General features: G+C 43.8%; 1 protein-coding gene across 9 annotated transcripts in view; it reads left to right on the top strand.

Annotated features, from left to right (window-relative positions):
- SUGCT (succinyl-CoA:glutarate-CoA transferase) overlaps nt 1-25,261 on the top strand; it is a 660,405-nt gene that overhangs the window by 27,354 nt on the left and 607,790 nt on the right. For all 9 annotated transcript variants that reach the window (XR_011361904.1, XR_011361905.1, XM_069960339.1 and 6 more), the window contains exons 3-6: nt 3,663-3,736; nt 12,709-12,794; nt 13,977-14,027; nt 22,595-22,715. Coding sequence is in view for 7 of the 9 variants with exons in the window: in XM_069960339.1 (XP_069816440.1) it covers nt 3,663-3,736; nt 12,709-12,794; nt 13,977-14,027; nt 22,595-22,715 (332 nt within the window). In the remaining 2 variants the exon portion in view is untranslated. The remainder of the gene's footprint in view (nt 1-3,662; nt 3,737-12,708; nt 12,795-13,976; nt 14,028-22,594; nt 22,716-25,261) is intronic.

Genomic DNA, 25,261 nt, shown 5'->3' with positions numbered 1-25,261 from the left:
CGTTTTTAGACATTAAGGCTATGTTCACACTGCGTATGAGTCGCCGGCGTACATGTGCGGCTGAAACTACGGGCGTGGGGAAAATAGACTTGCGGCCGGATGCGTAAGAACAGCGAACATACGCCCATAGTACAGTTATGCTTCCCTAGCTTGATTCGAAGCGATCTGAAACAGGTCATTTACTTGGAAATCTTCGCCCAGCCCCGTAAACCACACAGAACCTTTTGGATGGAAAAATCAAGTTCAATTTGGCTGAAATAAGTACTTTGTACGGGACCGCATGGAAATCCACGGCCGTGAGTTTCAACATTTCTGTCCTCAAACAATGGTCTTGTTCATTTTCCACGGCGCCATATACGATCCGGCCCTAAGCTCATACGTAGTGTGTATTGTGCGGGCGTATATCGTATACTTTCAAGCGCACGCATCAACCTCAAAACTACGTGCGTATATTCGCGGTTCGCACTACGGACGGAAAGATACACCGTGTGAACATAGCCTCAAAGGGGTGAGCTGGTTGTGATCATACATGTACAATCCAAGATATGTGATGAGCTGCTAGATATCCATTTCCTATCTATCTATCTATCTATCTATCTATCTATCTATCTATCTATCTATCTATCTATCTCCTATCTATCTATCTAATTACAGGAGGAGATGTAAGAGGACAATGATCACATGTCCTTCATGCACCAGCATCTTCTCCCGTTCTCAGCCCCGCCCCCTCATGACATCACCACAGGTCCTTCATCCACAAGAATCCTCTCCAGTTCTCAGCCCCGCCCCCTTATCACCACAGGTCCTTCCTCATCGCTCTGCAGGCTGTCTGCAAAAGAAATAGCTTTTGCAGACAGCATTAAGCCTCTGAGACCTCAGTGGGCCCCTGCCAGTGTGGGCTCAGGAGCCACTGCCCCCATGCCCCCCCCCCAATTTCGCTTATGCATCTAGAGTATGTGTGTTCGCCTCTTTGGAAAGATCAGATAACTTGGCATTGCAGAAAGCGTGGGCCTGACTTATAAACAAGGACCAAGAAGGAGGAAGTTTGTATTTGACTCTAATTTCAGCAGGAGTAAGCCATTTACGATGTTCAAAGTCTATGAGATCCCCCGCTGATGTGGGACCCCGAAGTGACTCGTGTCTTAACCATGAAAACGATTGTCCCTGAGGGTATTCAGGATGACGCGTTAACGGCATACGCTTAGATACGAGGAAGGGAAGACCATAGGCCTTTGTTATTTCCTTCTGCGTAACAATGGTATCGCGCAAAAGGGCAGAATGCTTTATGGTGGCGGGCAGTTTAGCATAGGAGGTGTGAAGAAGACTCCGCATATCCCAAGGATGGGCGAAGGCTCGTTCCAGGAGCGTATTGGAGAAAAAGGAGGAACTATGAATCCAATTAAGTACGTTCCTGAAAAGGCAGGCAAGATTGTACCCTCGTAAATTAGGGAAGTTGAGGCCTCCTTCCGCTTTGCAAAGCATAAGCTTTGTTAGTGATATCCAAGGATGTTTCCCCCTCCAAATAAACTTAGTGAAAGCCCTGTTGAGCGTGGTAACGTCTTTGTGTTTAAGTAGAAGGGGAAGGGTCTGGAGCGGATAAAGCAGGCGGGCGAAACTAATCATTTTAATCCAATGACAATGAACAGACAAATAATTAAGAGTATATAGGGTATCTGCGGTTTTCCCTATTTTCAAACCCATGTATGTCACGGAGGAGGAGGCAACTTTAACATTTAAATGTTTCAGGTGTTTAAGACAATCCTGTCTGGTCTGACCCAAGGGCAAGAGTTCACTTTTAGTCACGTTAATTTTGTAACCAGAAAAGCTTCCAAAATAGCTCAGGAAATCTTGTACCCTTGGGAGATGCTGGTCAGGTCTACTAAGAAAAAGCAGGAGGTCATCAGCAAACATTTTTAGTTTAACTGATTGCGAGCCTATCGCTATCCCTTCAAAAATGATAGATTGGGTGAGATGTCTGGCAAGGGGCTCAATTGCAAGATCGAAAAGGAGAGAAGACAGGGGGCAACCCTGTCTCGTCCCCTTTTCCAATGTAATGGGAGCAGATAAAAGACCTTGAGTATGGCTGCAGGCTGTGAGATCTGTATACAAGCCATTTAGAAAGTTGAGAAAAGCCCCTGTTAAACCAAACATGCGCCCGCTCCACTCTGCACGGATGCTGGAGGCCCAGTGCTTTAGGTAAATCACACTTGCAGAAGCGTTGAAGCTCAGCTGGAGTCACTTTCTCGTTGACCTCCACCAGTCTCAAGTTGTTTCGGCGGGACTGGTTTTCTAAGTCCTCCAGTTTATCTCCAGCTTTAGCCACGTCACTTTCTAGGGCAAGTATCCGGCCAGTCACATCTTTATTGTCGTCCTCCAGTGTGGAGACTCTCATCTCAAGCTCAGCTATGCGTGAAGCATGGTCAGTCACTTCAGACTGGAGTTGGTGTAATGTAGCTTTAATAGTAGCCTCCACTGTTTTTTGTATCTCTGGTGCCATTAATCTTGCTACTTCTAAGGCAAGCTGTTTGTGGTCAAAAGTCCCTGTCTGGGACACGGGAAACAGGTCCTGGGTGAGCTGCGACAGCCCTCCATTGAGGGAGGGAGAAGCACTTGCAGCGCCACTGTGTAGCTGGGAGAGCTGTGTAGCTGGAAGCGTCTGTGAGGCCAACATATCTGGTGCAGGACACCGGGACCGGAAGTCCCTTTGTGGGATTTTAATTTGAATTGGTATCAATAAAGTGATTTATATTGTTTAAGTACAGTAGTGGCCTTTTTTGTTTAGGAAATTGTTGATAGTGACTTGGGGCAGGTCAGGTGGTCTTAATAGAAAATATAGATTCAAACATACCGTATCTGCAGTGAAATCCGCTGCGGATACCAGACTGTCATCTTCTGAGGTTGCATCTTAGGCTCCCGTTTCCCGTAGGTCCCTCTCAGCCAATCAGTGCTCGGCCCCGCTACAGTCACTGTTTGGCTGGGCAGGATCTCCGGGAGCCTCAGATGCAGCCGGAGCATGGATCAGGTAAAGTATGCTCCGGGCAGCGGGGGTTAAGGGGGCTGGCATGTACATACTCACAGTAGGATGACAATCCCGCTGTATGTAATCTCATTGAGGGTACAGCAGCCCGCCCTGTTAACCCCCCGCCGCCGGATCGTATACTTCACCTGTTCCCCGCTCCGGCTTGCTTTGGGGCTCCCGGCATCTTCATGTCCTGCTCAGCCAATCAGTGCGCTGCGGTGGGGCAGCACACAGAGTGGCTGAGTGGGACGTGCCAGGAACCCCCGAAGCAAGCCGGAGGGGGAAGTAGGTGATTTATACACTCTGGCGGCCGGGGGTTAATGGGGCTGGCTGCTGACATACTCGCAGCAGGATGTCCATCCCACTGCGAGTTTGTCTGCCCATAGGGTGTACAGGGCACAGATCCGCAGCGGATCTCGCTGCTAATTCGCAGCGAGAAATCCGCTGTGGATACGCCCAGTGTGTTTGTACCCTGAAAGTGTTTGTTTGGTATCCGCAGCAGATTTTGCTGCAAGCGTGAAAACTGCTGCAGATACGGTATGTGTAAATCTAGCCTTAAACTTTTATCTCATTAAATATCTCACCATAGTCCCTGTGGATGCATATGTAACCATGTATTGTGAACGTACCTTATATTTTGTAGAGTATTGGCTGGACCTTTTGCCACAATGATTCTTGGGGATCTCGGAGCGGAAGTCATAAAAGTAGAAAAACCTGGTAATTTTTTTAATCTTTTTAATCTTTTATTGATAAGTTTTCAAGTACAGTGGTGCCTTGGATTACGAGCATAATTCGTTCCGGGACGGTGCTTGTAATCCAAATCCACTCTTAAACCAAAGCAAATTTTCCCATAAGAAATCATGTAAATGCAGGCAATTGGTTCCACAGCCCAAAAATAATGATTTTATATTCTGAATAACATGTAGAACAGATGAAACAAAGAATTATAAACAGCTGAATATGTGATATTATAAGTTACTATATAGTATAGTAATCAGCATGTGGAGTATAATGTATAGTAAGGGCATAAACCTGAAAACACAGCAGCAGTTTGTAGATAAAGGATGGAACTGCAGATCCCTATAATGCAGTAGTGTAGTACAACAGGCTAGAATAGAGAAGCAGGGCTGCTGTCAGAGGTTTGTGTGGTCACATGACAGCAATGGGGAAAGGGGTGGGTTCAGCATGGACCCATTAGGACTGACAGAGACTGCAGGGAGACTGAAGGAATGAGCAGGGCAAATGTGAGCACAATGTAGCAGCACTTTCTGTCCGAGAAGACGGGTTACAGCTATGGCGAGATTACCTCCACAGTCCTGTCCCCTGATGGAAGCCCCAGCCTGAAGTATATCTGCTATGATTTAGAAGGTGAGGGAGACTTCAGGGGTCAGAGTACAGTGCTGATACCCTGCAATACAGAATATGCCCCTCACCAACTCGCCCTCCCACCCAGTACAGGGAGCTCTTAAACCAAAACAATGCTCTTAAACCAAGTCACAATTTTGAAAAACTGTGAGCTCTTAAACCAAAACGCTCTTAATCCAAGTTATTCTTAAACGAAGGTACCACTGTACTATTAAAATATGAAAAGGACAAATTATATTTCAAAAGCAATATCCATAAGAGAAAAACAAAGCAAATCAATGACAATATATAGCCAAAAATCAGCTGTAGGTTTGGGTGTCTTTGTCATGTGTGATGCAAACAGAAAAGCTGCCAATACATCTTAAATATCTTTTAACTAAATGAATGATTGTTTGGCTTACAACTGTTTCTCTCCACACTTAACACATCTGAGAGCACATTACCTCCCATTAGAACAAAGGGTTAACTATGTTGAAATCCAACACAACCACTTCTCCTTCCTCCCAACATCTGTCATTGGGAAAGAGTCTGGACACCTTTGTTTAGTCAATCTTCGTCTAAGGGTCCATTTACACAGAAAGATTATCTGACAGATTATATGCCAAAGATTTGAAGCCAAAGCCAGGAATGGATTTGAATAGAGGAGACATCTCAGGCTTTCCTGACCTGATCTCTGTTTATAGTCTGTTTCTGGCTTTGGCTTCAAATCTTTGACAGATAATCTGTCAGATAACCTTTCTGTGTAAATGGACCCTTACACCCACCACTTACCATGTATTGATTTATTATGTTATGACCTATTTGTGTCTCATCTTCAGACCAATTTTGGTAGATACTAACCATTGCATACCAGGGAAAAAGGCTTGCTGTTTGATAGATGCTCTGACCTTATCCTAACAAATCCATCCATAAATGGCTACCCCACCTCCCCTTCTCTCTATCTTTCCTGTATAAAATATACCCCAGTATGGCTATTTCCCAATCATTAGAGTCTTTGAACCAGGTCTTTGTTACAGCAAATAGGTCCAAATTATCCCTACATATAATAGCCATTAGCTCACAGATCTTGTTTCCTAAACTGATAGCATTAGTGGTCAAGATGATGACCACGGATCCTTGTTTTTGGCGGACGAAGTATGGATCACAGATTTCTATTGGTCTGTCCGTGTACAGATGAGAAATTAATGGGCCATAAATTTGTCTGTAATTACAGATCTGCAATTACAGTCAATCTCATGAAACTACTGAAAGGAATTACTGAAAGGGCAGATCAAATCTTCTATGTCTAAATGTTTTTATGTTTAGTCATCACAATTTGTGATGTCACCAAGATCCATAAGCTTGCCATTTTTTCCTGCTATGTTTGGAGAGGGGAACTTACACACTGTATATTGTTTTCATTGAAGTTTTGCTTTTTTTATGTCTCTGCTAGATACTCCATGTATATTACCAGATTTATGGTTTGGTGCCACATATACATTTTTTAGGGCAATAACTGCATCACTTGCCAAACGGACCCCAGGACAGATCTTGGATTAAAAGCAGCTGTCAGATGGTACAAGCAGTTTCGGTCCCCGTACAGCACAGTAAATGGGGCAGGTAGCAGTTTGTCTCCGCCTATTGTGCAGCGGTGGTGACCCCTTAGGGTCCTATTACACGGAGCAATTTTTAACGATTAACGACTAACGATAAACAATCGCAAACAGGAGTGTTTATCGTTAACCTGAAATCGTTTACCATATTGCACAGAACTATGGTCGTTAGATACGATCGTTATTGCGATCGTTTATTCCTTTTAATCTCAGAAAAACAATGGGCAATGTGCTATTACACTCAACGATTAGTGAAAAAATGCGGAACTTGAGCGAAAGAACGTGGAATTACAGCGAACGATTAACGATAATTTTAGGTTCAGATCTAAATTAACGATCAACGATTGTCCCGTGTAATAGGGCCCTTACTGCAGCTCAGCTCCTGTTGAAATTAACATGACGTGAGCTGCAGTTACAGGTTGCCACCACTACACCGTGAAAAACTTTTTCTAGCCCCGTTCCCTGCATAGTAGGGGCGATGAACGGCTGATCAGCAGGTTACCCGATGTAGGCACCCAGGCTGATCAGTGAGTGTTGAGCGGTAATGTAAATAGCTTATCCGTCTATCCGTGTATATGCTTCCAGTACTCCCTAGGGCTGCCTCCAACTTCTGCAACACCGCTACTCAAATGCTGCACGCTCGGGTTCAGACGGACCCCTCAAATTGCACTTACCTAAAGGTGAGCTCTGGCGCCAGCTTTTTTTTTTTTAGAACAAATGGGTCAGGCAGTGAAAATCCATCATGCCTGACCCTTATCTCTACTGAACTTGCGACTCAGTAGAGACTCAGGAGACTGACATTAATAAAAAGTGTATAGGGGGCCTTTATTATGGAGGTCTGTCTCCTGACAGGAGGACGGAGTGGGGAGAGAATGGGCTTAGCAAGCTCTTCCCCTGGTTTGTTCTAGCAATTGGTGGGATTCTGAGCTCCAAGACCCTGACTGTTATCTCTAGGATATCAAACATTTTTTAAAATTGCATCCCCCATTTATAGGAGCTATCAAAGCTAGACCCTAAAAATGGCTATGATTAGACTGTTTCTATAACCTGGAGGAGAGGTAGTTTGTATATCTATCTTAGCTATGGCTATGTTTCCATCTGTGTCAAAGCTATATTAGAGGGGACTCAGCCGCACATTCTGTTTAAACAAGTCCTGACTGGACAAAAAAGCACTGTAAAATGAAATGAACAGACACAACGAAACCCATTATAGTCAATTGGATCCATTGGTGTGTGTTGTGCAATGACCCCTCCTGCTCCATTTTTAGGCCTTGAACAGAATCTGCATTAGAGGTCCCAAGTGGAGCCTCTGACGCAGATGTGAACGAGTCCTAAAGTTGTTTGTACTAATTACTTATTAGCCTGCGGTTATACAGAAGATCTGTAATAAGTAACAAAACAGAGGTTAACCTGTTAATGTTTGTTTAAAGATTGTTTTGCTGTTGACAAAGGGCAAAGGTGAATGGGTTGTAAGTATGAATTTATTGTACTTGTAGCAAAACGTGATACACTGGAAACAATTTTTTACATTTTCTTTTTTATGTGGACTACCTAAATGAGGTATAAACTGCTGGTATTAAGGAGTGTTTCCCCCTAAATAGTCAAAGTTAGGCTGCATTCCCACGTTCCGTGTTCCTGATGGCTCACGGACGTGGAATGCATGTACCGGAGTCCCCCTGCGCCCGGACAGCATCTGTAATTAGATGCTGGGAGCGGGGGAGACTGTATTCACAAGCGCCGCGCTGTAATGAATGAGCTGCGCGGTGCTGTTACTACATGCAGCCTTATACAACTGATTGATTGATTGATTGATTGACTAAATAAATAAACAACTGAAGTAATAAAATGGTAATAGTAAAAGTAAAAGTTTTGTACCTGGATTTACAGTAAATATTTGGTAGTAGACAAATAAAATAAATAATAAAAGCAATGAAAACAAGTTAAGGCTGGGTTCACACTATGTATATTTGAGGCTGTATTTGTGAGGCTGTATAGCAACCAAAACAAGGAGTGGATTGAAAACACAGAAAGGCTATGTTCACATAATGTTGTAATTGAGTGGATGGCCGTAATTTAATGGCAAATATTTGCTGTTATTTTAAAACAACGGCTGTTATATTGAAATAATGGCAGTTATTTACCGTTATATGGCGGCCATCCACTCAATTTCAACATTGTGTGAACAGATCCTTTCTGTGTTTTCAATCCACTCCTGGTTTTGGTTGCTATGAGGACCTGACTTGAGGACCAAATACAGCCTGAAATATACTGTGTGTGAACCCAGCCTTAAACTGTGATGCTAGGTGGATATTTTAATCACTGGATCCTGTCCCTCTAATACCCAGGCTGAAGCACTGGGAAATTTCGCATCCTAGCTCATTGCTGTTAAAAGCTGTATATTTGACTCTTCAACATGTTTTGTCGCTAAGAGACATCATCAGGAAGATGTGGCATTAAGTTTTTACGGTCTGGAAATACTGAGCAGAAAGTCCTTCAAGAGGCTTCATGGTTGCAAAAACAGATGAGAAAAAAAAGCTTTACTCACCTGCTCCAACAGTGCTCCTTTTTAGCTTCCCCTCCCCTGCTTTACAAATGCACAAGTAATGTCACTTATGCACTGCGGGGGGTGGGGGGAGAGGGAGAAGATCCTATTGTGGCAGAAGGCATAATGCTGCCTCTGGTCACAAGAGTGATTGACAGTGGCTCCTCTCCCTATCAAACACAGCACTGCATTTAACTGTATGCGCTCCTGATTAGGATCGCATACGGTTAAAGGAGAAGTCCGGCCAAAATTAATTTTTGATATGTTATTACTTACGGAAAGTTATACAAATTTCTAATGTACATTAATTATGGGAAATGTTAGAATTCTCGCAGATACAGTGACGTCATGATGAAAGGTGTAATTCCTATGAAGTGTCCAGCAGGGGGCGCTCTATATGTAGAAGTCTATGGGACTTTATTGTTTCTATTGATGTCTATGTAAAGTAATGTAATGTAGTGTACAGTATGCTTTATTGAATGAATACATCAATGGAATACTTTGGGGAGCAAGTGTCCTTGCTCCCCAAAGTATTGCATAAATGTATTCAATCAGTACATTAGGATATCACAGTAAGCCCGCTGATACGCCACACTCCCGCCGATCCGCCGCACTCCCGCCTGCCCGCCCGCCGATCCAGACTTTATACACTGATCTACTGCTCCCATCATCTGCTCATTGTATGAGCAGGTGATGGGAGTAGTAGCTGGGTTATGGCTATCACTTGCCTTCCGCCGGGCGCAGGGGGGAGCCGCTCATCACACAGGAGCTCTCCCCTCTCCTCCTCCTCCTCCCGGGATCCGGAGAACCTCCCCCATATCCCAGGGATGACTCCCCGCCTGGCCGTCGCTCTCCCCCCCCCACATACCGGCTCCCGATGCTTCCTGGCCAGCACGTGTGGGAGAGGACGGTTAGTGCGGACACCAGGATGCACCGGAAGCCAGTATGTGTGGGGGGAGAGCGGTGGCCAGGCGGGGAGTCATCCCTGGGATAGGGGGAGGTTCCCCGGATCCCGGGAGGAGGAGGAGGGGGGAGCGCTCCTGTGTGATGAGCGGCTCCCCCCGGCAGCAGGCAAGTGATAGCCATAACCCAGCTACTACTCCCATCACCTGCTCATACAATGAGCAGATGATGGGAGCAGTAGCTCAGTGTATATAGTCTGGATAGGCCGGCGGGAGTGCGGCGGATCGGCAGGCTTACTGTGATATCCTAATGTACTGATTGAATACATTTATGCAATACTTTGGGGAGCAAGTGTCCATAGATGTATTCCTTCAATAAAGCATACGGTACACTACATTACATTACTTTACATAGACATCAATAGAAACAATAAAGTCCCATAGACTTCTACATATAGAGCGCCCCCTGCTGGACACTCCATAGTAATTACACCTTTCTTTGTGACGTCACTGCATCTGAGAGAATTCTAACACTTCCTGATCTACTAAATTAAGGGAAATAGCCCTATATGTGCATTTCCCATAATTAATGTACATTAGAAATTTGTATAACTTTCCATAAGTAATAACATATCAAAAATTAATTTTGGCCGGACTTCTCCTTTAAAGGGCTAGAAGCAGCACCCCGTGGTACTTCCTGGGTGCTGACACTGGCCCAGGCTGGCTAGAAGCGCATATAGAGCTGTCCGGAATTCTGGAAACTCCCTTAGACTTTTATGAGGTGATCTGTGCTGGACAGAATCTATAATTCCCTGACCTGTTTCCGTCAGGGCTGTGCAGTCGGTAAGCCTGAATTTTATCAGGACTAACTCCAACTCCCGACTCCGACTATGACTCCTTCATAAATGGCCAGTCATATTCCAGGGGAGTTATTTATCAAACTGGCTCAACAGCTTCTCCCTAATGTCCTACATGATCCTGGGGCAACATCTGAGGGAATAAGGAAAGATATTAAGCAGCTTCTCCTGTGTGTGCAAGGGATGCAGCCAGTCTCCAGCCTCTATGTTCTGAACAACTCAGAAGTAGACTAAATGGTGCAGGTGGTCTTTTCCTGCTGACCATCTTCTATGTTTCTAACTAATATTCACCATACACACAGAAACACTGCTAACAATGCCAGATACCTGTAATATAGAGGTCAGCCATAGTGATATAGAGGGGTCACTGTGGGGGCACGCCAAAGCGCACACACAGCCTGCTGCAGCCATAGCATATATACACACACAAAACCTGCTGCAGCCATAGCATACACACACAGCCTGCGGCAGCCATAGCACACATACACACAGCCTGTTGCAGCCATAGCACACACACACACACACACACACACACACACCCTGCTGCAGACATAACACACACACACAGCCTGCTGCAGCCATAGCACACACAGCCTGCTGCAGCCATAACACACACATCCATACACACAGCCTGCTGCAACCATAGCGCACACACACATACACACACAGCCTGCTGCAGCCATAGCACACACATACACACACACAGCCTGTTGCAGCCATAGCACACACAGCCTGCTGCAGCCATAGCACACACACACACACACACAGCCTGCTGCAGCTATAGCACACACGTACACACACAACCTGCTGCAGGCATAGAACATACAACGCTCTGCAGCTATAGAACAGTGAAGAAAAACACTCTTCTCCCAGAGAGAAAACACCACATTGAGGACAAAGGTTACTGCTTCACTACTTATGTCTTCTCTTCCTCCTCCTCTATATTACACAGGATATCTTCATATTACACTGCTGCTCATATACAGTCATCGAGCATCCAGGAAGAGAACAGCACAGATCTCCCCCCACACACAATGGACTCTTCCAGCTCAGAAACAAACTGCCAAATAGTGACGACAACTTTTCCCCGACCACCCTTACCTAATAGGGCCAGTGTCCTATTAGAATGTTGCTCATAAAATATATTGATGAGCAAAACTTATAAAATTCATATAAAAATTCAATTCTAAATTTATTAAAGATTTTTTTTAAGGCTGGAGTCGGAGTCAGTACATTTTTTGCGACTCTGACTCCAGCCAAAACTAGCTCCGACTCCACGACTCTGACTCCGACTCCACAGACCTGGTTTCCGTAATGGACGCACTTCAGGAGAAATACTAAAAAAAAGTGTCTGTGCCCAATAGAGGTCAGCTGCATTGTGAATGCAGGCTAGCCTCTGTGCTGGCTCCCATACACTATATACATACTAAAGTCCTGCAATCCTACCTAATGTAGCAAATCTTTAGCAGTTCCCAGACAAGTAGGGAGCAGTCTGACCTGTGAATCCAGTGTTTTCTTTGGCCAGAAAGTGGGTCCCGACTGGAGTGTAAGTTAACCCTCCCCCAACTGCCAATCTCCCCCCCCCACACACACACACTGTAACGGAGCACAATCTGATTTATTCAACCCCCGTGGAGACCAGTCTGTCACCCCTTGTCCCACCACCCCTAATATGGTCATAAATTAGCTTAGAAGACTGTTTAGGAGAAACTATGGAGATGTTTTTATAGCATAATAGCATAAGTACAAAGCAAGGGAAAAAAACATGCTTTCATTATGTTATACTTTTCTGATGCTCAGGGTACTGTGGTTGCGGATAAGGGAGTAAGAGGGAGGGTGTTTGGAAGTTGTTCAATAGTTTTGTATTCTTTCTTATTTTCAAAGAGGTTGTCTGGGCAGGAAGCGATCACGGGAGGTCCAACCTCCTTACCCCACGCCGATCTCCATATCTGGACCCGGTCTTTGTGTTATGAATATGCAGTATATATATATATATATATATATATATATATATATATATATATATATATTTTTTTTCATTCTTATGGAGGTGCAGGAGAGATCAGAGTACAGTGCTCGGCTCTTCCGACACCTCCATAAGAATGAATAGAGTGTGCTGTACCCGCGGCTCTATTTAGAACACAGAAGCCGGGGCCCGATACAGAAATGGGGAGGAGGCGGGAATTGAAGGTCTCTTACTTTTCCCACCATCCTGTGGGTAGGGGTAAAGTTGATTTTGCCTGTCTATCTCTTTAACAATTTACTCCGTTTAAAAAATACATTCAAAGGTGTCCGTAGCCTTTAATTCAAAGTAAGAGCCATTTTATCGGTCATTATGCAGCTGTCTTGTACCAGGCTTTTCAGACAAGTTATTTTTTTAGAGATGAGTATGTCAATAAATAATATGATATAATTGTGTTATGTTTTGCAGGGTCTGGAGATGATACAAGGTCCTGGGGACCTCCCTTTGTTGGAAGTGAGAGTGCTTACTTTCTTAGCGTAAATAGAAATAAAAAGGTATTTATAGAAACATATACATTCCAACTACTCTATGTGGCATCATGTAAAACAAAATGCACAATAAGGGGATAATTTGGGAGCACTCCCAGGATTTCTTCAGTTTGTATTTGTGTTACTTTTTGTGAGTAGTGGACAAAACCACCACCCACATCAGCAGCACCACACCTGAAATAGTCCTCCTGGTGTTTAGCTGCATTCAGGCTCTCCTCACAGTGTCTGTGCATTGCCACTTAACTTCTTTGGGGCCAGACTCCTAGCAGCCATCTGTATAGCTGTATAGATTGCTGTCCCCCCCCCCCCCCACACACACACACTTGCTTTGTGTCATGCCCAGCAAGGAAAAGGGGTTAAGTGGGGATGTATAGCTTTCCCACCTAACCCACTGGGGGCCAGACACTAGGCAGCAATCTATAAACATTGCTGCTTACTGTAGAGGAGTGGAACACCTGTCAAAATTACAGGTGTTCTGATCCTCAAGGGGCATGGAGCACCTACCCCTGTCTGCTTCTGGTTGTATCTTCAGCTGAACTGCAGCCTCCAGTGATCACTACATGATCACAAAAGGCTGCAGTGTGGAGGAATAAGCATTGCAGGAATGGGGACCCATGGGGACCAGCAACATTGTGGACCCATTTGTGAACCTATGAAGTTTTGGTTTTCGCCATATACATTTATCTGCATGAGGTCTAAGAGCACCCTAACCTGGAACCAAGGCACATGGCCTTAGATGCGGCACTCTGAGCTGAAGTTGCTGTGCCTGTTCCTGTATTGTAGTCACCACTGGGACTTTCCACCTCAAACAGTGACAAGTCCAGCTATAGTTACTAGCTATGCTGGAGATTATCTGCACCTGGACTCACCACTGTTCTAAGCAGCCACCTGAAAATAAGGAATGCATGTAGTAGCACCACTTGTAAGAGCAGTCTTAACTGATAATAGCTGATCAATGGGGGTCCCACAGTAGAATATTATATGATCAGCTTATTTTTATGGGACATCTGGGAATCTGGAGCAGATCTTTACTGCAGTATGATAACCCTGTTTAAATTTTTTCTTCAAGAAGAGAATTAGTTTTTTCAGTGCTTAAATCTGATCTGTTAGATTATACAATTTTTTTTAAATATTTTATTAGATTAATTTTATATTCATTTATTTTTTAATACTGTTTTATTTTGTCAGAGTATAGCTGTCAACATGAAGAATCCCAAAGGAACAAAAATTATTAAACAGGTATATTATGCAATTTATAATAATAATTAATAATATTTTCTCCTTATTGTTTGATTGACTCTGTTTTAATAAAGTGCATGAGTGCATTACATACGTCAAGTCGCATTACATATTAAATCCCTGTCTGTAAAAATAAAAAGTATATTCCCTTACTGGACTAATCCTGTCATGACTAATTATTTTAAACCAACAGTACATTCACTTTAAGTCTTTCACATTTTTGAACCTCGACCCTGTTCCCTCGTACAGCACTGTTCTATGACTGGGCACTGTCCTGGGCTGAAGCACTGGAGGCGGGCTGGCCCGCCTCCAGTGGGAGGAAACCCCCCTCTCCTCTATGACACGGCTCCTTTGATTCTAATTGAGCCGCATCCTAGAGGGGAGGGGGTTTCCTCCCACTGGGGGCGGGCCGGCCAGCCTCCAGTGCGTGAGCCCTGGACGGTGCCAGGGAATAAAGCGTCACTGTATGCTGGAACCAGGTTGTGGTTAAAAAAACCAGCTTCCCCACACTAATGCCATTCTATCCATTTGGAGGCCTTAAAGCGAATGTACTGTTGGCATGTTCGCTTTAAAGCTATAGTTAGTAATCTCTAAGAAAGTTAGTATTTGTTTTTACAGTATATTGATTGGTTAAAAACAAAAACATGGGAAAACAAGATATGCATAGGATTAGCAATACATACACGACTATTTGACAGACCCATTTATGGAAACTGTGTTAAAAACGAGTTACCTAGCCATGTAAAATGAGTGACCTATAGGATAGAACGGGGCATATTTGCAACTAGGCCCTAGTGGACCAGTGCCTAGGGCAAGAGCTGTTTGGGGGGGTGGGGGCAAGGATTCTAGCACAATTACGCTTTAATGCCTCCCACAAAGCTTACTACTTTAAAACTGCCATCTTTTGAGAGGACTGCAAAATTGCTGGTGAGGCGCTGTCTCCTCTCTGTCCACTCTCTTCCCAAAAGGTGGAAGAGCCAAGGCTGCTGCAGGGCAAGATGCCTCCGGCTGGGTGCTATCATACCCAAGTGATCAGTCACTTTTTTTTTTTTTAGTTCTGCACTGTACAAACACACAGCTCTGCAATGTAAACGCAAAATTACACAACTGTGCACACAAATGCACACACAGCACTATAATGTATTCACACAGACCCACAGCACTTCATGCGGTCCCATAGACACACAGCTCTGCTCTGTGTGCACAGACACACAAACAGAACTCTGCACGATACAAACACACAGTTATGCGCCTTGCACCCTTTACCTCATCTCCCCATTACATCCATTACATCTTATTGCGGTGCAAAGAGAGGGAGCATAGAGGGAGTGTTCTCCACCACACATTCTCAGTATCCAGTAGGTTCCATTCACATGACATTTTTTGGAGCTTTGTCTCAGTATATGTCAGGATGCCTTAAAGCGACTCTGTACCCATAATCTGACCCCCCCCAAACCACTTGTACCTTGGGGTCCGTTCGGCAGTTGATGCAGTTATTGTCCTAAAAAACAACTTTTGAACTTGCAGCCCCGTGCCCAACGGAGTTATCTGTGCCCTAACTTTGCACCACCCCTCCATCCCTCCTCCCCACATTCATCATTAGGAATGCCCCTGGAACATTTTCTCCTGTCTGAACATTTCACAGGTGCCTTAACGATCCAGCCCATGTTCAGTATTCACACAGCTGACGAATAGGAGACAATCTGCCTGGAGCATTCCTAATGATGAGGAGGGCGGGGAGGAGGGACAGAGAGGTTGTGCCAGCCTAATGCATACACAATCTAAGCCCCAGCCGTTGGGCACGGGGCTGCCAGTTTAAAAGTAGTTTTTTAGGACAATCACTGCATCACCTGCCAAATGGACCCCAGGACAGATCTTTGATTAAAAGCAGCTATCAGAAGGTACAAGCGGTTTGGGGGGGGGGGGGGGAGGGGGTCAGATTGTGGGTACAGAGTCGCTTTAAAAATAATGTTCTGCCATTCTGAAATCAAAAGTGTGGTACAACGTGCTTTTGTGTCCTTCTTTCAAAATATATGTTTGTTAAAGAAAATTTTTATAATATCCACTACCCAAGATAATTTAAAGTGACACTGTCACCCCCTTTTGTGCATTCTGACATCTCTACACAGGTGTAAAGGGTAAATTTAGCAGTTTTCACACCTTGTTTTATATCATACGTCATGGTGCTTGTTCAAGTAAAAAGTAATCTTTTATGAACTGCAGATTGTGTTAAGTGGGCGGGGCCTCTCGACATTAGCACCACTTAGCCCCACCTACAACAACACCGTTGGCCCCACCCCCTTGGCGGCCATTGGTGGGCCAACCTAGAGGGGGTGGGGCCTAGACCTTTAGGACACCCGGTTCCAATGGCTGGTGAGGGTGCGGGGCCAACGGTGACGTTGTGGGCGGGGCTAAGTGGCGCTAGTGCCGTGAGGCCCCACCCACTTAACATAATCTGCAGTTCATAAAAGATGACTTTTTACTTGAACAAGCACCATGACCTATGATATAAAATAAGGTATGAAAACCGCTAAATTTACCCTTTACACCTGTGTAGAGATGTCAGAATGCACAAAAAGGGGTGACAGTGTCACTTTAAGACGAAATGTCACTTATTAAGTTATTAAAGGAGTTATTCGGTTAGGTAAAATACATACATACCCCCTCCTGGAGACTAACAATTTATTTCATACTTGTTATTACCTTTTCAGTCTGTTTTACTGTTCTGTCCTAGTTGCTGCTTTCTGCTGAAGACACAGAAAACTGTGTGTGGACTGTGCTGTCTGTCTCCCTCCTTCTCCTCCCCTTTCTTCCGAGACGGCACATATAAAAATCTACCTGAAAGGCTGTTTCTGCATTCTGATGCAGGGAGAATTAATCACAGTAAGGTCACAAATAACTTGACCTTAGATTACCCCCCCCCCCCCTTCCTTCCTGGGGGAAAAGATGTTCGAAGTAAAACCCCTACAAAAGAGAAAAAGGGAACTGCCTCCACCTAGAGAAAAATAGGTTTAGCCTCCGGAGGCGACAAGCCTTCTTTACCATAAGCATTTTAGGTGTCACCTACGGACACTTCTGAGCCAGACTGTATCCAGCACCTGAACCATCCCTGCATACAATCCAGCATGCTTCTGTCTTGCTCCAGTATTTTAGGTTATTATTATTACATCCTTCAAGTGCATATATATTTAATTTTATGTTCAAATCCAAAAATTCCTAGTTTTAATGATGACTTATATGTTTTAACTCCTTAATCCTCAGAGTACTGCTCTGCAAGTAGTATGTTAAGGCTTGCAGCAGTACTCCTTTGTGTTTTAAGGGGTTTTTGTCACCACATGAGGTGAAAGAGTGGTTCTGGCTCCTGACAGCGGCGATTGCTGCGATTGGTCAGTGAGTGGAAACATTTTCTAACATCCTAGATATAGAAAATGTTACATAATATCTTTTTTTCAGTGTATTATATGCAAAATATTTTAAACTGAAAATGTATAGTTTTACAAAATTTTCATTATGTTTCCAATTTTTTTCAAACATTTACCACCGACGTAACATACAATATGGATAGTTTATGGATAGGTTAAAACATCAAAGCAGTATTTCCCCTTCCCAATACCACCCTCTGTCTAATATACATGTATAATATATCCTGCACTCTTTCCCCGTTTTTTACTTATTCACTCTGGATGTCTAAAATCTTCTTCTCTGTGTCCTCTCCGACAACACACTGCTCCCTCTCCCCCTCCCTTCATAGACGATGTCCTTGCAATATCCTCTCTGAGGGCCAGGTTAACTGTCCATTGACTTGGTGACCCGGCCACCAGGAGACGTTATTTGAATCACGTGACCTACTGCTGGAACCATTGATACTGCAGGATCCCGGTGAGACAACTTGGTTCCGAGATCCTGCTGTTCAAGTATCCCAGTAGACAAATCAAATGCCTACTCACTCCAGTGCTGCTGCCGCCAACATACCCCCCACATACACAGAGCTGCGACTCCCCCCACAACAGATGTCCACCTCGGCTCCAATATGCCCCTCCCCCACTGGACACAGAGGACAGCACTCTGGGTCCCCACCTCCAAACTGCATTGTGCCTGCTGCCACCAGCACCCGCACCCCACTGGACACAAAGGACAGCGCTCCGAGTCCTCGGCTCCAAACCGCATCGTGATATGACCTGTGTCCGCCATAATTACCCCCCCCCCCAGCATTCCGGAGCTTGTCATCGCCTTCCTGCGTGACATCCCCCCCCCCAATTAGATGCTCCCTCCTGTCCGGCTACCTAGACCCCCCAAACAGATTGCCACTCTGTCTCCCTCCCGCACACACATCCTCCCCCCCCTCCATGCATCAACTCTGCTACATTATATGAGTGCACCAGCTCTGCTACATCATGCGAGCATCATCTCTGCTAAATCATGTGCGTTTCAGCTCTGTTACATCATCAGCTAGTATGAAGTACACATTGGGGTGATATGTAGAGATGAGCGAACCAGCCGGATTTCTGGTTCGTATGAATCAGAAATCTCGGCAGCTGACTCCCGCAGTCTGTTTCCTCCGTGCAGCGGGTGGATACATCGTAAGGAACGCCTGGAAAACTGGGATACAGCCAATGCCAATGGCTGTATCCCAGTTTTCCAGGCATTCCTTACGATGTATCCACCCGCTGCACGCAGGGAACAGACAGCGCGAGTCAGCCGCCGAGGTTTCTGATTCATACGAACCAGAAATCCGGCTGGTTCGCTCATCTCTAGTGATATGATGCAAAATCAGTAAAGAAAAAAACGTCCTTTGTTTACTGTGCGATAGTAATGACAGCAGTAACCAGGAGATAAAGCTAAGGGGGCGGGTGCGCAAACGGTCCAATCAAGGAGAAGCACTGCATGATGGGGAATGTAGTTTCTGGCTGACGCTATCTTGGATATAAACCAGCTTTTGGAAAAAATAAATTGTAACTCAGGAACAACAGTAGCTAGAAAGAAAAGAGATAGCCAAAATACCCAGGGGACTTGGTGAGTAAAACCAGCTTGGTTTTGGAGAATTTCATTTCATTGTGCTCTTAGGTGGATAACCCCTTTAAAGCCCAAAGTGGCTGCGCTCTCAAAGGGTTAAAAGGAAGTGAAAACACAAGACACATAGACACTTTTAAGCCACTGAGGAAGTGGTAAGAACACCCTGAAACATGTCTAGCCCAATCTAAACATTAGAGTGTTCAAGTTAAAAAAGGCTGTCAATATTTATTATAAACTAAGAGACCGTTTAGAGCTTCGAACGGGGCGCTGTTTTACAACAGAGTTCCATTCTCTGTGCAGCACGCAGAAGACGGATACTTAGCTTCCTCAGCCAACCAGTGTGCTGTCTTTGAGAATACCAACTCCAGAGTGAATCTCAGAACTTCTTCAGTGCGTCAGGGCATCTTACAGACAATACCCGTTCCAGTATGAGGCCGCAAGTGGTAGAGGTAGCGTCCAGCTCAAGCGTTATCTGTGCTGGGGGCTGATGTCCTTCTGTACCACCAGGTGATGTGTGCAATAAATGGAATTGGATTTCATTATCAAGGTCGCTGGATTATTTGTTTTACTCCAGCTCAAACACCTCTACCCACAGCCGACTGACTGCCAGCAGCAGCTACTACTGCTCCTACTTTGTGACCGCTTGAACAGTGAGAAGTGCAGTGCACCAGCTGGTCTCTGTCTTTGTTTGTCAATGTCCTGCTTATCCCGGTGGCAATGAGCATACAATTTTCATACATTTTGGAAATTGACTTTGTCTTTAACTTATCTTGTATCGCCAGAGCGGTAACTAACTGTTACCATTATTTATTAAATCCCTGAATGTTAGGGGGTTACCTAGGTCAAAGGGGTAATGACTCTCGTTAAAGAGAGCCCGTCTCAAGGACGTGTGGAGACTTACAGACCATTGCTGCTCCACTAGGAATTCTGGGAAGAAAGAATATGCAAAGTAGCTCTCACACCTCTTAAGCAAAGAGATATCCCTTCAAGTCAAGTCTCGCTCAGTCAAGGAGCCTTAGAACATTGACTGGAGATTTTATGCCAAGCCAAACTATCTCTCCAAAAGGAAAGATTTCCCATCTGCAGATAGCTATTTCGGGTTTTTGACCCTCATCAGTGCAGAGCAGGGTGTTGGCTGGCTAGTGAGAGGTCTATTGACGTGGGTCAAAGGGGTAATGACTCTCGTTAAGGAGAGCCCGTCTCAAGGACGTGTGGAGACTTACAGACCATTGCTGCTCTACTAGGAATTCTGGGAAGAAAGAATATGCAAAGTAGCTCTCACACCTCTTAAGCAAAGAGATATCCCTTCAAGTCAAGTCTCGCTCAGTCAAGGAGCCTTAGAACATTGACTGGAGATTTTATGCCAAGCCAAACTATCTCTCCAAAAGGAAAGATTTCCCATCTGCAGATAGCTATTTCGGGTTTTTGACCCTCATCAGTGCAGAGCAGGGTGTTGGCTGGCTAGTGATTACCTATGCACACTGACGTGCCAACAGATTTGAGACTTTGTATTCAGACATTTATTCTGTTTTGTGCATGCAATTAGCGTTTTTTTTAGCTCACTGGTTATCTGTGTATGTTCACGTTTTAACAGTTTCTTATGTGTTACCACATGGTGTGGTGTTTTATAACTTTTTTTTTATGGACTATAAGTGCACCTACTAGAGGACTGCTACTTTCTGTTTACTTCTGTTATCTTTGATTTGGCATCCTTTGACTGATGCAGTATCGCAGTTAATCATGTTAATCACTGGCTGTTCATTTTATATACATTTTCAGTGTGGTTCCTTTCTCTTAAAAATCATATTGGTTTTATTTTTTATAAAGTTTTAGAAGTCTTGAAAAAGCTTAATTTTTTGACTGCTAAATGTTTTATTTACATCTGTAGCAGAAGCAACACTTGACTCTTGGGGGGGATTTATTAAGGATGCTGATCTTAGTTAAATCCCTGTTCCCATGAACCATGCTGGATTTACTTAGAGCTGTGCAGCAGCCTCGGGAATCTGGTAGAATGTGTATATCATAATAAATCAGAATGCCTAACCAGCCCCCCCTGAGCAAAGTGTAAGTCAGCAAAAAAGTTCCAGATTTTTGTGTAAAAAATCTGCGGAGTTAAAGCGGCACTATCAGCAGATTCTTTTCAAAGAACCTGCTGATATGCCGCTGTAGCTGCCTCCCTCAGTAGTAGATTGCAGTTAGTTACACCCCTCTCCGTCCCCGCATTGTTTCTAAAAACTCTAAATGCTCTTATGCAAATTAGTAGCATAAGAGCATTTAGGCCGTTGCTCTGGGCCAGAGAGCATTGCCGCAGCCTGCCCCCTGCCGTCCCGCCAACTATGCATATTCATAACTGCATAGTGGGCTCTGTACAGGACGGCTGCACTGGGAAGTAGGCCCGTCAGAGACAGGCTGCTTCCTGCGCATGCGCGACCCCCAAGGCCACCGCCGATCCTCACAGTGGTCACTCAAGAAGTAAGTATAGGATAGACTTATACTCACGTCTTAAGGGACTTCCTGGAGGATCGGCGGCAGCCCGGGGGAACGCGCATGTGCAGGAAGCAGCCTGTCTCCGACGGGCCTGCTTCCCTGTGCAGCCGTCCTGTACAGAGCCCACTATGCAGTTATGAATATGCATAGTGGGCGGGACGGCAGGGGGTGGGTGGCGGCGATGCTCTCTGGCCCAGAGCAACGCCCCAAATGCTCTTATGCTACAAATTTGCATAAGAGGATTTAGTGTTTTTAGAAACAATGCAGGGGCGGAGAGGGGTGTAACTAACTGCAATCTTCTACTGAGGGAGGCAGCTACAGCGGCATATCAGCAAGTTGTCTGCAAAGGACCTGCTAATAGTGCCGCTTTAAAGCGACTCTACACCCACAATCTGTTCCCCCCAAACCACTTGTACCTTTGAATAGCTGCTTTTAATCCAAGATCTGTCCTGGGGTCCGTTCGGCAGGGGATGCAGTTATTATCCTAAAAACAACTTTTAATCCTGCAGCGCTGTGTCTTAACGCCCGGGGCTTACATTTGTATATGCATTAGGCTGGCACCACCTCTCCTTCCTTCCTCCCCATCATTAGGAATGATCCAGGAACATTTACTGCTGTTTGAGCTTTGCACAGGTGTATTAACGATCCACCCCATGTTCATTGTACACACAGGTGGGGAATAGGAAGCATTCTGCCTGGAGCATTCCTAATGATGAGGAGGGTGAGGAGGAAGGACAGAGAGGGTGTGCCAGCCTAATGTATATACAAATGTAATCCTCGGCCGTTAGACACAGCGCTGCCGGATTAAAAGTTGTTTTTATGACAATAACTGCATCCCCTGCCGAACGGACCCCAGGACAGATCTTGGATTAAAAGCAGCTATCTGAAGGTACAAGTGGTTTTGGGGGGGGGGTCAGATTGTGGGTACAGAGTCGCTTTTAGCAGACAAATATGCTAGTGTGGTGCTGATAAAGCGCCCCTTTTTAGTATAAGCAAAAGTCCACAACTTGGGGTACATTTCTATTCTATTTGTGTAATTACTTAATATTCATGTATTTATTTTTCAGCTTGCTCAAACATGTGATGTTCTCATTGAAAATTACATTCCTGGAAAGCTAGCGGAAATGGGTCTAGGTTATGAAGATTTGAAGAAAACAGCCCCTCATATTATATATTGCTCAATCACAGGTACTGTCTTCTGTAAAGCTATGGACACATTTTTCTTTTTATTATTACAATTGCAGACCACCCCATTATCCAGACCAGATTTCAATATATTATGCACAATGCCCCTTTGCCACTTCACAATAGAAGACAACTTTTCAAGGCAATTTTGGGTGTCTTCTCAAAGAGGTTTTGCTAAGTTTGTCTAATTATAGTTTCTTTTGCTCAGTTAAGGAAGTTTTCATTCTAGAAAGGTCTACAAGGGTAGTATCACACAGTGTTTTTGTTTCCATTTAATTTGTATGTTTTATACACTTGAAAAAGAAAAAAAAACATATATGTATGATGTACATGGGATTGCAATATACATTTTATACGCTAGGTTTCATACACTGCAGGGTTTTATAGCAGTACACATTTGCATAATTAACTACATTTTTGTATAGAACAAAATTCAAGTTACCTTAATAGAAACAGTGTGAGACCACTCTAGTAAACGTTTTGTGATTAGTTTATATTCTTTTTATTATGGCTAAAATTCTTAAGACTCTTATAAGCCTGTATATGTAGGTCACTGGCACATGCCTTGTGAAATAAAGAAATGACCATCTCACTTTACATGTCAATCAGTGTGCTTTCTGATGACTATGTACTTGGAGTTTTTTTCACGACTTGATGTCTTGTTGATTAAGGTGATTTAAAATTAAAATGAATTATAAAAATATTTTAAAGAAATTAATAAATAAACATATTATATATTGTAGCGTGCAGAATTGTCAAATCTTTTAAAATATAACATTATTGTTTCCGCACGGTGAACCGCGTAAACGAAAAAAAAAAAACACACACACCAGGATTGCTGATTTTTTAAAATGATATATCAGAAAAAAAATAATAAAAAGCGATCAAAATTTACTGTAATGTCACAATACTGATCAAAGTGTTATTTGTCTAAAGGAGCTGCAGTGACATCTGTTTCTGTCTTGTAAACATGTAGAAACAAATTCACCATAAAAGACCTTCAGTAATTTATTTGGTATGTGTTGCAGTATTTCACTTGTTTAAACGTGTTGGTATCTTATCGGTCTGCAACATATTATGAATGGAATAGTAGCCGAAATCATTTGATGATGAGGGATATTTGATACACTCAAACATGATGGCCTGTTAATTTTAGTAAAGAGGCAACCAGATCCCATACTGTCCTTAAATAAACAGTCTGTTTGATAAAGCTGACCTGTTTTCGGGTCAAAAATTAAGAGAAATAAGAGGTTGTGACAGGAAGTATTCACTTGAATGAGTAAGAATGCAATAATGTAAACAATGGATAAACATGTTTAATGGAAAATGGATTTTATTTAGGCTTATTATAATGTATGACAGCTGAGTCAGTTCCACTGCAGAACGCAAGCAAATGTCATGATCTTTTATACACATGCCAAAAGTATGTGGCTATTCTTTCTGTTTAAAGGGGTTATCAAGGGTTAGAAAAGACACAGTCCCCACACCCCTGAGGTCCTCAGGTTGTATGTGGTATTACAAAGCTTCATTCACTTTAACCCCTTAAGGTCAAAGCCAATTTTCGTTTTTGCGCTTTTGCTTATTCCATTTTAAGTTTAAAAGTCAACAGCGCTTGCATTTTTTCACCTAGAGACGTATATGAGCGCTTATTTTTTGCGAAACCAATTGTACTTTGTAATGGCAGGCATTATTTTTCCATAACATATGCTGCGAAACCGTAAAAAAATCATTTGCGCTGTCAAATTGAAAAAAAAACTAATTTGTTTTGATTTCGGGGAGTTTTGCATTTACGCCGTTCGTCCCATGGTAAAACTGACTTGTTATGCATGTTCCTCAAGTCGTTACGATTACTATGATATATAACATGTATAACTTTTATTGTATCTGATGGCCTGTAAAAAATTCAAACCGTTGTTAACAAATATACGTTCCTTAAAATCGCTCCATTCCCAGGCTTATAGCGCTTTTATCCTTTGGTCTATGGGGCTGTGTGAGGTGTCATTTTTTTGCGCCATGATGCGTTCTTTCTATCGGTACCTTGATTGCGCATATACGACTTTTTGATCACTTTTATTACATTTTTTCTGGATTTGATGCGACCAAAAATGCGCAATTTTGCACTTTGGAATTTTTTTGCACTGACGCCATTTACCGTGCGAGATCAGGAATGTGATTAATTAATAGTTCGGGCGATTACGTGTGCGGCGATACTAAATATGTTTATTTATTTGTTTATTTATTAATTTATATTTATAAAATGGGAAAAGGGGGGTGATTTGGACTTTTATTAGGGGAGGGGATTTTTTATTAATAAAAACACTTTTTTACTTTTTTTTTTACATGGACTAGAAGCCCCCCTGGGGGGCTTGTATATACATAGCACTGATCTCTCATAGAGATCAATGCTGTGTATATACACAGCAAAGATCCATCAGATCGGTCATAGATTGCTATGGCCTGCTGCAGGCCATAGCAATCTATTGCCGAGCCGGGATCAGCGTCATTCCGACGCTGAGGCCCGGCATGGGCAGAAGAACGGATCTCCCCCC

This window comes from Dendropsophus ebraccatus, chromosome 2 (genome assembly GCF_027789765.1).
Source record: "Dendropsophus ebraccatus isolate aDenEbr1 chromosome 2, aDenEbr1.pat, whole genome shotgun sequence".
Lineage (NCBI taxonomy): Eukaryota > Metazoa > Chordata > Amphibia > Anura > Hylidae > Dendropsophus > Dendropsophus ebraccatus.
Note: the sequence above shows the minus strand (reverse complement) of the source record. Positions and strands in the feature narration are given on the sequence as shown.